This window comes from Xenopus tropicalis, chromosome 7 (genome assembly GCF_000004195.4).
Source record: "Xenopus tropicalis strain Nigerian chromosome 7, UCB_Xtro_10.0, whole genome shotgun sequence".
NCBI lineage: Eukaryota > Metazoa > Chordata > Amphibia > Anura > Pipidae > Xenopus > Xenopus tropicalis.
In genome coordinates, this window is record NC_030683.2 from 63,751,078 (window position 1) to 63,764,017 (window position 12,940).

At 40.0% G+C, this 12,940-nt stretch overlaps 1 protein-coding gene across 9 annotated transcripts in view; it reads left to right on the top strand.

Moving 5' to 3' along the window:
* The window catches only part of kif1b (kinesin family member 1B), a 201,103-nt gene that overhangs the window by 44,749 nt on the left and 143,414 nt on the right, over positions 1-12,940 (top strand). For all 9 annotated transcript variants that reach the window (XM_012966952.3, XM_031905975.1, XM_018095819.2 and 6 more), the window contains exons 7-8: positions 3,277-3,388; positions 5,190-5,267. In XM_012966952.3, coding sequence (XP_012822406.1) covers positions 3,277-3,388; positions 5,190-5,267 — 190 coding nt within the window. The remainder of the gene's footprint in view (positions 1-3,276; positions 3,389-5,189; positions 5,268-12,940) is intronic.

Consider the following 12,940-nt stretch of genomic DNA (forward strand, 5'->3'; position numbering starts at 1 on the left):
GTATATACCCTATAATTCTCTCATAATAGGTAGCTCTTCTTTTTTTATTCAAATTATTGGCAGCTGATAACTGAAGTTTCTGCTAATTGTGGTGAATGGAGCGCAAGAGATGTTGAATCTAAACTCTGCACAGAAAAGCAGCAAATATGCTAAAGATGCTGACCCTTCCAATGCAGATATCAGTTGCGTCAACACCACAGCAGGCATTGGTGATTAAGCTCTCAGTGGTTGAGTTTGAGGGGTAATGGGTAATAACTTGCCTGTCTGGGTCCGCTTCCAATTTCTCTTTTTCTTAAAAAGAGTTTTCTTTGGTGAATGTACTATATAGGAGCTTGCTCTCTAAAATTATAAAAAGTGGGAGCTGGTATTTCTTTGTCTAACACAATAAATAATAATGATGATAATTGTAAATATTTATAACCCGTTCCCCACTTTTAAGTGGTACTTCTTTATCTTGATTATGGGAAATGTTGCAACTCTATCTTTAGCGTAAGGGCTGTGACACATGGGGAGATTTACCGAAGTTGCCTTGAAAGGAAATTTCGGTAACTTCGGCAATTTGTATGCGTATGCCATCCCACCGGCGATTTCTATTCTAGCCGGTGGGATGGCATTTCTGGGAGATTAGTCGCCAGCGACAAGGTAGATTTGTCACGAGGCGACTAATCTCACTGTGTGTCACAGCCTTAATGCTCCTCTTGTGAGACAACACTCAGATTAGTGACAGATTAGTTCCAAGCTTCCCACACCTCTCTGGATGTAACATAGTAAATTAGGTTGAAAAAAAGACACATGTCCATCAAGTTTCAACCTTTTATATATCTTTATACATAACCTGCCTAAGTGCTAGTTGATCCAGAGGAAGGAAATAAACCCCTTCTGAAGCTGCCGCTCTAATTTGGTGCAGAAGGGGAAAAAATGCCTTTTTGACTCCGACATGACATCCAACCTCTTCTTCACAGCCCTTGTATGTATATACACACACACATATTTTATATAAACACACACGTATACACCTCTCTCTCTCTCTCTCTCTCTCTCTCTCTCTCTCTCTCTCTCTCTCTCCCTCCCTCTCTCTCTCTCTCTCTCTCTCTCTCTCTCTCTCTCTCTCTCTCTCTCTCTCTCTCTCTCTCTCTCTCTCTCTCTCTCTCTCTCTCTCTCTCTCTCTCTCTCTCTCTCTCTCTCTCTCTCTCTCTCTCTCTCTCTCTCTCTCTCTCTCTCTCTCTCTCTCTCTCTCTCTCTCTCTCTCTCTCTCTCTCTCTCTCTCCTCTCTCTCTCTCTCTCTCTCTCTCCTCTCTCTCTCTCTCCTCTCTCTCTCTCCTCTCTCTCTCTCTCTCTCTCTCTCCTCTCTCTCTCTCTCTCCTCTCTCTCTCTCTTATATATACACACGCATATATACACACGCACATATATCTGAAATTCACATTGTAGGTGCATTCCCACTGTGAGAGACAGCATTTAAAAAACAAATTCAGGAAATCACATTGTATGATTTTAAAAGAATTTATTTGTATTTATTTGAACACCTGAGAAAATCAATGTTAATATTTGGTACAGAAGCCTTTGTTTGCAATTACAGAGGTCAAAATGTTTCCTGTAGTTCTTGACCACACTGCAACAGGAATTTTGGCCCACTCCTCCGCACAGATCTCCTCTAAATCTGTCAGGTTTCAGGGCTGTTGCTGAGCAACATGGAGTTTCAGCTCCCTCTAAAGATTTTTTTATTGGATTTAGGTCTGGAGACTGGCTAAGGCCACTCCAGAACCTTGATATGCCTCTTACGGAGCCACTCCTTGGTTATCCTGGCTGTGTGCTTCGGGTCATTGTCATGTTGGAAGACCAATGCTTTGACTGAGGGAAGGAGGTTGTTGCTCAAAATCTCACAATTCATGGCCCTATTCATCCTCTTCTTAATACAGTGCAGTCGTCCTGTCCCCTTCACAGAAAAGCACCCTCAAAGCATGATGTTACCACCCCCATGCTTCACAGTAGGAATGGTTTTCTTGGGATGCAACTCATCCTTATTTTTCCTCCAAACACGGCGAGTGAAGTTTAGACAAAAAAGTTCTACTTTGGTCTCATCTGACCACATGACTTTCTCCCATGCCTCCTCTGGTCATTGGCAAATGTCAGACGGGCCTGAACATGTGATGACTTGAGCAGGGGCAATGCATGATTTGAAACCATGACGGTGTAGTGTTCTACTGACAGTGACCTTTGAAACTGTGGTCCCAGCTCTCTTCATGTCATTGACCAGCTTCTCCCTTGTAGTTCTGGGCTGATTCCTCACCTTTCTTATCATCAGTGATACCCCATGAGGTGAGATCTTGCATGAAGCCCCAGTCCTAGGGAGACTGACAGTCGCCTTTAGCCTCTTCCATTTTCTAACAATTGCTCCAACAGTTGATATATTTTCACCAAGCTGCTTAGCAATCGCCCCGTAGCCCCTTACAGCTCTTTGGTCTTGCCCATGGTAGTAGTTGGAGTCTGACTGACTGTGGGATGGACAGGTGTCTTTAAAGGAACTGTAACATCAAAAAATTCAAGTGTTTTAAAGTAATTAAAATATAATGTGCTGTTGCTCTGCAAAAAACTGGTGTTTTTGCTACAGAAAAGCTACTATATAAATAAGCTGCTGTGTAGCCATGGGGGCAGCCATTCAAGCTGGAAAAAAGGAGAAAAGGCACAGGTTACATAGCAGATAACTAGTAGATAAGCCCCATATAATGGGGGTTTATCTGTTATCTGCTAAGTAACCAGTGCCTTTTCTCCTTTGAATGGCTGCCCCCATGACTACACAGCAGCTAACTTATATAAACTATAGTAGTCTTTCTGAGGCAAACACACCAGTTGTAGCAATGCAGGGCAACAGTACATTATATTGTTACTACTTTTATACACTTTAATTTTTTGGTGTTACTGTTCCTTTAAAGAGCTCAGACAGATGCTACTAATTTAGATTGAGTGGAGTAGAGGTGGACTTTTTAAAGGCAGAGTAACAGAACAGAATTCTGGCTGATTGCCAGGTGTTCAAATACTTATGTGCAGCAGTGCAATACAAATAAATTCTTTAAAAATCATACAATGTGATTTCCTGATTTTTTTTTAAATGGTGTCTCTCACAGTGGGAATGCGCCTACAATGTGAATTTCAGACCCCTCCATGATTTCTAAGTGGGATAACTTCCAAAGTCTCAGGGTGTTGTGTTCATCAATGTATATATATTTATTTTAAATAAAGGATCATGATATATTGTTTCTTTTTCATTTTTCTCAGGACTGTAGCCGCTACCAACATGAATGAGACCAGCAGCCGCTCCCATGCAGTATTCACTATTGTGTTTACTCAAAAGAGACTAGATATAGGGACAAACCTCTCCACAGAAAAGGTGAGCAGTATTACTTATTTATTTCAGTACTGCCCATGTTGACGCACCAGTGGACTCAAAAAGGTGCTTTGTGCATTGGACTCACTGGCAGCAGAAGTGACTTCGCTTGGATACTATGATTAACCTTGTGATATGTATTTTTTTTTTTTTTTATAATACTCTTGATTATATTTTAGCTTTACTAGACATGGTTAACTAAGTGGTGTGTTACATGTTGATTGGTTTTAAACAATTGGATTAGTATTTTATATATATCAAGCAGGGGTTACCGGCACTCGTGTCTATAGCAGGAAATTATACCTGGGTGCAGTCTTCAAGTAGACAGGAATTCATGGAGAAGAAGCCGCTCTAACAGGACTTATGAAGTCAATAAAGTGTTTTTATTCAAACAATAGGACTTAAGTTTCGGCTGTAGGTTTTGGTTACAAAACCAAGTGAGAGTGAACCATAAATACAGTGTATGGCAGGAACATTGAAAAAGTGACGTGAATAAGTGACGTGACAGTTTCCGCCCATAACCCACCTCAAAAAACAACTCCATCACCACAAAATTAGCATATAGTCAAAAACAGCAAGAACACAGAGTCTAGTAAAACAAATAAAAAAGAGCAAAGACTAAAAAGTATGTGATGTGAAATATGCGGACTGACAGTCGCGGTACAATTAGAGGAGACATCATGGACCGACCCAGCATTTACAAAAAGTACGAACTGTCAAGGTGAATAAACACTGTTAACACTGTTTCTCTCTTCTGCTCTGTTGGTGTAATGTCTCTACCTGCATAGCACACTAGGAGGCTGATTTACTAATCCACGAATCTGGATCCCGAATGGGAAAAAATCGGATTGGAAACGAACATTTGTGCGACTTTTTCGTATTTTTGCGATTTTTTTTTTTTTTGTGAACTTTTGTGAATTGTCGCGACTTTTTTGTAGCCGTTAAGACTTGCGCGAATTGTTGCGACTTTTTCATAGCCGTTACGACTTTTTCGTATTGAGCGCTCATAAATGGCGGGCAAACCTTTCCGACTTGATTTTTTTTCCGCATGATTTTGGAAGCCTCCCATAGGACTTAATGGCACTCTGCAGCTCCAACCTGGCCCAAGGAAAGTCACGATACTGAAGCTTGAATGAATCTGAAACTTTCGGTGCGACAGTACGTTTTTTTCGCAACGGCAATGAAAAAGTCGCGACAACGCGCAAGTCGTAATGGCTACGGAAAAGTCGTGACAATTTACGACAAAGTCACGACAGCGCCGAAAAAAAACCCGCAAAATACCGATCATTACGAAAAAAACGCATTCGCCCGCTTTTGATCCGTTCGTGGATTAGTAAATCGGCCCCTAGGTGTACACTTTCGATGCTATCGCTTTTTCCTTTATTTTTTTTTCCAGCTGTTGGACTAATTATTCACCTTGACAGTTCGTACTCCACCCTTCCTACTCACCAATAGTTATTCTCATTTTTGCACTAGAGAATATGTTGTACTGATGCCATGGCTTTACTGCATATGTATATAATATATGTATTTGATTTTTTTTTCCCACAAGGATTGGCCATAAATAAATTTAGAGTCAGGATTCAGACTGAGCAGTTCATCTCCTCATTGAACAGAATGATAAAGTTTGATAAATGTGTCACTTTGTTTAAACTTAAATTTTAACTTTCATTTAGCCCAGAGTGTGTGTATATAAAAATGTTATTGTACTGTACCCCTAATTTACCATTTTTTTTTTTGTCTGAAAGTGGTTTTAATTAGAATTTAAACAATTTTTTTTATCCTCCTAAAAAAACTTGTACAGGTCAGCAAGATTAGCTTAGTGGATTTGGCAGGGAGTGAGAGGGCTGATTCAACTGGAGCAAAGGGTACTCGTCTAAAAGTAAGTAATCATCTAAGAATCAATTCATAGGCCTTGTGTATCACTTATCATTTTTGTATGTTTTGTTTTTGACAGTTGCTGCCACTAGGGGAATTATCAGCTAAAGGGAATCCGGGGGCAAATATTAATTTAGGGAACACAGCATTACCTAAGAGAGAGGCCTTGTTGTTAATCATGATGCAATGAGAGCATACTTAGCACTTGTTCATAACTAGCCAAATAAATCTTAATACCTTCATAAAATGCACAGCGGGTACTGTGGTTAGGACATCCCTCTTTTGCCTAAGGGGTGGCCATACATTGAAATCACCACGACTCAGGCACTCTCCTTTAAATGCTTCTTTGTGCGAAAAACTTATAACATTTTATTTCTTAAAGGAGAAAGAAAGATAAAAACTAAGTAAGCTTTATCATTAAGGTCTATGTAAATACAGCCATAAGCACTCACAGAAATGCTGCACTGACTTCTCTGTAAAAAGATTAGTTGTGTCTGTAATTCATGTGCCAGAGACAGGCAGCTTTCTCTTTCTCCCCTCTCCTGCTCCCCCCTCCCTCAAGAATGCCAAAAACTCGCTCCCCCCCCCCTTAGGAATGTGGATCTGAGCCAATCAGCAGGATGCTGACTCAAAGGGGGGAATTCACAAAAGTGGAGGTAGCCCTTTTTTGGAGTAAAAGTGGTGGAAAACACTTTCTTCAGATTCACAGACAGAAATCCGCCTAAATTCCGACTCAACCGCCACTTTTCTGTTTTTGGTGAAAGAAAGACAGTTTACAGACACTTTTGTGAATTTGTCGTTTAACATTTATAATAATAACATTTTGTGTGAATATATTGTAAACATTTTTATTTAAAGGAAAAGTAAAGCCTCCCAGGCAAATTTTTAGTTTTGGCAGCAGTGCCCCCTCTCTAATCACTTCACTGACATTTGCCCCAACTTATCTGTGCCCCCATAGTATGTCCAGAACTATAGAGCTGCCTGACAGCATTAGTCCCCACCTGTTCCCAGCCGCCATATTGGTGATTAGCAAACAGCACATACACACTGGCACCCACACTGGAATATTGGGGTACAGGGTTGGACTTGCCCCAACAGGGCACTGGATAAAAACCCGGTGTATCCTAGTCCTGTTGGACCACTCTTTACTGGGCATGTTGGTATGTGGGCCGGATTGCTGCTGACCAGTAATGAGTAAATGAGTAAAACATTAGAAAGCCCAGCTTGTCCTGAAAAAAATGTTGTATAGTTTCCCTGGGCAAACTAAAATTACCCCTCAGGAAATGCCCCTAAAGTGAAATGATAAATGGCAAGTGAAATGCCAAATCCTGTTGGTAAAATCCTTACCCCAAGGCTCATGTACTTGTGGGACTAGGTTTGATGGCACCAACAGATTTACTAAGAGCTAAAGGCAAATTCATAAAAAAATGCCGGGAAAATGACAAAATCTGAAAACTGTCTATTTAAAAGACAAATTCACAAAAGTGGAGATAGAGGTTTGTGAATTAGGTGGAAAATCCGACAAATCTATCTTCCCTTTTATTTTGTCGGAATATCACCACTTTTTTGAATTCCCCCCCATAGTCTAACTAACTGAGCATGTTCACTTCGTCTGGGTGTCTGTGCAGGAGCGAGACATTATGGGAACTTTCTTTACACAGCTCAGCGTTTTTTTTTCCTGTTTGGCTTCTGATCATCTGAACAGGTGAAATATGGGTAGACTTAAAGGCACTATTGAGACAACTGAAGGTATGCCTGCATCTTGAGATTAGCTCTTTATTAGCCTTTCCTTCTCCTTTAAATAGAGATCCAGCAGACGTTTCAAGGACATATCCCCTTCATCAAGTGCTCTTACAAAGTGCGTGCAGGAAAAACATATTTAAAGGGGAGGGTACTCCTAACCCCACCCTCTGTGAATTATGTGACAACCTCTTAAAGGCTAAAAAGCTTTTCTTTACATACACACCCATTATCAAAAATTACCCATGCAAAAGGATACATAATACCTTAATTAAAAAAGTACCCATAAACAGTACAATTCTTTTGAATTAGTATGAGTCCATAAAGTACTGTAAAGGGCATAAAGTGCTGTAAAAGGAATAAAAGTACATTGGCAAACAAGTGAAAAAAAGAATCACTTTCCCATTATTACGAGGTAAAGCATATACATATTAAAATAAACCATATAACTGTATATATACATATTATTTTCCCAGCAATTAATAAAAACAGGAATAACTTAAATTCTCATTTAACCCCATGGTGGCTAGTGTGTTCCGTCTATCTATAGAACTTCTTGTTGTATTTACCAAAATCACCTCCCCGTGTGGGGACTCGTACTACTTGAAGCACCAACCACCTCGATTGTTTACTGTTATATCCATAGTGTTTGAAGTGCCTACTAACTGGAGTAAAATATGAGTTCTTGTGAGGGCCTACCCTAGCTATTAGACTATTAGTCCTGCAAAATATCTCTAAAATGCTAAAATTCTATGCAATTCACATCTTTTTTTTTTTGTTGTTGTTTTTGTCATATTTATCTCATGCAAATAATCTTTTTAACTATAACCAATTAAAAATTCTGTATGGTTTCTGAAATAATCCGATAATTTTTTACTATTTTTTACTACTCCTCTCAGCAAACTATCACTACATACAGCTTTTGGTCAGAGTAGGTTGTTTTGAAAGACAGACTTGCTACAAAGGGAGCACACACACCACACAGCATGTTTTCATTACCTACATTTAGAACATTTCTTTTCTTTTAAAACTCATATGAAAATCTCATTTTTGGTATAGACCCCCTTAAATAGTTAAAGGGGAACTACACCCAAACACAACTTAAGCTCTTTGAAAAGTAAACATCATTCAAGCAACTTTGCAGTATACATAATTTAAAAAAATATGCACCCGTAGTGTTAAGAATCACCCTCTGTGGCTTAACACTGAGGTAAAGAAGTTAATAGGGAAAAAAAGGAAAGCTTTTAAGAAATATAAGTCAGAGGGGACAGTAGCTGCGTTTAATGAATATAAACACTATAACAAGTGTTGTAAAACAGCAATCCGGGAGGTAAAGATAGAAAATGAGGAGCGCATCGCGGTAGAGGCCAAGACTAACCCCAAAAAGTTTTTTAAAGGAGAAGGAAAGGCTAATAAAGAGTTAATCTCAAGCTGCAGGCATACCTTCAGTTGTCTCAGTAGTGCCCTTAAGTCTCCCCATATTTCTACTGTTCAGAATATCTGAAGCAAAACAGGAAGAAAAAACACTGAGCTGTGTAAAGAAAGTTCCCATAATGCCTCACTCCTGCACAGACACCCAGACCAAGTGAACATGCTCAGTTAGTAAGACTATGAGTCAGCTTCCTGCTGATTGGCTCAGATCCACATTCCTAAGGGGGGGAGTGAGTTTCCTTGAGGGAGGGGGGAGCAGGAAAGAGCAGAGAACAGAAAGCTGCGTGTCTGTGGCACATGAATTACAGACACAACTGATCTTTTTACAGAGAACTCAGTGCAGCGTTTCTGTGAGTGCTTATGGCTGTATTTACATAGACCTTTCTGATAAAGCTTACTTAGTTTTTACCTTTCCTTCTCCTTTTAAGTATGTATGTATGTATGTATGTATATTTTTATTTATAAAGCGCTACTTCTGTACGCAGCGCTGTACAGTAGAATACATTAATACAAACAGGGGGTTAATAAGATAATAGATAAATACAAAGTATAGCAATAAATACAAATAAATACAAGATACAGTAACAGTTGCAATAAGTTAAGAGTCAAAGACACAAGAGGATGGAGGTCCCTGCCCCGTAGAGCTTACAATCTATATGAGTATATTAATAGTAAAAAGATGCAGGTTGAGGGTGTGGCCCCATTGAGTTATAGTAACAATATGGTTACAGCAGATACAGAAAAGGCAGATGTGCTTAACCAGTTCTTTTCTTCTGTGTATACAGTAGAGGAGTCAGTGGGCCATGTCCCACCCAATAGCTGCACTGTTGCCTCAGCTCCAACTACACAGTGGTTGACTCAGGATATGGTGCTTAAAGGGTTACACAAGATAAATTTAAACAAGGCACCTGGGCCAGATGGAATACACCCTCGGGCTACAGGATCGGGTACAGAGGGTGGTTGTTAATGGTACATTCTCTACTTGGAATAAGGTTCTCAGTGTGGTCCCTCAGGGTTCTGTACTGGGTCCACTTTTGTTTAACTTGTTCATAAATGACTTAGGGAAGGGTATTATAAGTAATGTATCAGTGTTTGCAGATGACACAAAACTTCAGACCAGTCAATTCTATCCAGGATGTGGCATCCTTGCAGCAGGATCTTGACCAACTGGCAATCTGGGCGGCTAAGAGGCAGATGAGATTTAATGTGGATAAATGTAAGGTCATGCACCTGGGATGTAAAAATATGCAAGCCACTTATACCCTTAATGGGACTGCACTAGGCAAATCCATAATGGAGAAGGACCTTGGAGTCCTTGTAGATAATAAACTTGGCTGTAGCAAGCAATGCTAGGCAGCAGCTGCAAGGGCAAACAAAGTTTTGAGCTGTATTAAAAGGGGTATAGATTCACGGAAGAAGGGGGTTATTCTTCCCCTTTACAGAGCGCTCGTAAGGCCCCATCTAGAATATGCTGTTCAGTTCTGGTCTCCACACGAGGGAACCCACTCAGTTTAGAAGAAGGGAGGTTCCGTTTAAATATTCGGAAAGGATTTTTTACTGTGCGCTGTGAAGTTGTGATATTCCCTCCCCGAATCAGCCGTGCTGGCTGATACATTATATACAGTAACTTTAAGAAGGGGCTGAATGGATTCTTAGCAAGTGAGGGAATACAGGGTTATGGGAGATAGCTCTTCGTACAAGTTTTTCCAGCGACTGGTCCGATTGCCATCTTGGAGTCGGGAAGGAATTTTTTCCCCTCTGCGGCAAATTAGAGAGGCTTCAGATGGGGTTTTTTGCCTTCCTCTGGATCAACTAGAAGTTAGGCAGGTTATATATAGGATATAGGCATTATGGTTGTACGTGATGGACGTATGTCTTTTTTCAACCCAACTTACTATGTTACTATGTAGTCAACTGTGCTCAGCCTGCATCTTCCAAATCCCACGATTCCTTGCACATGTGATATCAATAAGGAAGGGAAATCTAGGGATGAACCGAATCCAGGATTTGGTTTGGGATGCAGCCAAGATTCGGGATTTTCGGCAGGATTCAGATTCGTCCAAATCCGTTCTTCTGGCCGACCCAATACGAATCCTGAAAACCACACAACACTTTGTCATGTAAACACGGAGCTTTAAAGGAACAGTAACACCAAAAAATGAAAGTGTAAAAAAGTAACTAAAATATAATATGCTGCTGCCCTGCACTGGTAAAAGTTGTGTGTTTACTTCAGAAAGTCTACTATAATTTATATAAATAAGCTGCTGTGTAGCCATGGGGGCAGCCATTCAAAGGAGAAAAGGCACAGGCACATAGCAGATAACAGATAAAACACTATTGTATTCTACAGAACTTATCTGTTATCAGGAGATAGACTGCTGAGTCTTGTCCTGAGTAGTAAGCCCTGCTATGTTCGGCCATTCTCTTACAGAGTGGTTGTTTAGATCTGAACACGTTTCACTACACTGGACAGCACAGACCACATTACTTTTCACGTGCTTTGGTGTTTGGTCATATCACGTACTATCAAGTACTCTGGTTCGGGAGCTGGAGTTGCCCTTTAAACAAGGGATTTACAGTAGGCCTGTGTTAGTAATTTTCAGTAATTTAAGAGTTAATTGAATAAAGTGTTAAGTAGGCAATATTTTTGGTCGTGACAGTATATTGATAACAGCATTGTTTTTGTCACAAGCATATTGTCATGGTGTTATTATTCATTATATGTAAGCTATGAAATCTTTTGTTGTATATCTTTAAGGTACTAAGTTTCTATGCCAACAGAGTTTATTTTATGAACAAAGCATATTGAATTGGGTGTTGAAGTGGCGACATGCCTGATATAATTGAATAATCTGTTATCGATATTAAAGTATATTGGGCTATCAACATTAATGCCATTTACAGTGGAGGAAATAATTATTTGACCCCTCACTGATCTTGTAAGTTTGTCCAATGACAAAGAAATGAAAAGTCTCAGAACAGTATCATTTCAATGGTAGGTTTATTTTAACAGTGGCAGATAGCACATCAAAAGGAAAATCGAAAAAATAACTTTAAATAAAAGATAGCAACTGATTTGCATTTCATTGAGTGAAATAAGTTTTTGAACCCTCTAACAAAAAAAGACTTAATACTTAGTGGAAAAACCCTTGTTTGCAAGCACAGAGGTCAAACGTTTCTTGTAATTGATGACCAAGTTTGCGCACATTTTAGGAGGAATGTTGGTCCACTCCTCTTTGCAGATCATCTCTAAATCCCTAAGGTTTCGAGGCTGTCTCTGTGCAACTCTGAGCTTGAGCTCCCTCCATAGGTTTTCTATTGGATTAAGGTCCGGAGACTGACTAGGCCACTCCATGACCTTAATGTGCTTCTTCTTTTTTTTTGTAACTTAAATTTTTATTGGTTTTTTTATACATGGTAATTGTAACAGGCACACAGAAAATCAGTAATAGGCATATTGCAGTGTGGTCCATTGAGTAACGTGGGTTACCCTTGTCTCCAAATACATTACATATCTGTTTATTGACATTTCTCATTGAACAAATAGACCAATTTATTTTATACTTAAGCGAAACATCTGTGGTTGCCTGTCCTAGTAAAAGAAACAGATAGATGGGGGGGGTGGGGGAGGAAAAAAAAAAAAAACAAGTAGGGTGATTTGGGTCCCTTGGGGGGGAAGAGAGAAATTAGTTGTGGTTGTGGATCGGGTGGGGGTGTTAGTCTAGTCCCGGGTGTAACTTGTTCTATGTCCTTATATTGGTTATATAGTGGTCCCATCTAGACCAGACCTTTTCCCATTGTTTGTATTGGTCACGGATGTTGGCCGTCATGTGCTCCATTTCCCTCATGTCTCTCACCCTTGAGAGGATATCTCCAAGTCTGGGGGGTAGGGGGTTCTTCCACTGTCTAGTGATCGCAAGTCTGGTAGCTGTTAGAATAAAATTTGTCAACCTTTGTTCTACAGCTGTATTATCTAATATTGGTCTAACCACCAATGCTGTATAGATATCTAGTTGAATATTTTTAAGCATGATGCGAGATAATAAGCCCTCTATTTCTTTCCACAGCCCAGATATTGTGGGGCATTGCCACATAATATGTTGGAGTGTCCCCCGTTCCCCACAGTTTCTCCAGCATAATGGGGAGGTACCTGGGAATATATGACTGAGCTTTTCGGGTGTATCATACCAGAAGAACATGGTTTTATATGTTTTCTTTTTGCCTAACACATGTCGCCATTTTCCTGGCATTTTCCCAAATATCTACCCATTCATCTAGAGGGAGAGTCATAGAGGTAATCTCTTCCCACTTTAGCATGTATGAATGCTTGGGGAAAGGGTCTTCAGGTAAGCTAGTCAGCAAGCTATAGAGGATGGAGATCAGAGCTCTCCGAGGTAGTCCTATAATACAGAGTCTTTCAAAGGGGGTGAGAGACTGAGGGTGTGGATTTTTTGCGAGATTGGTCTGAATAAAATGGGTGATTTGCATATATTCAAAGAATCGTGA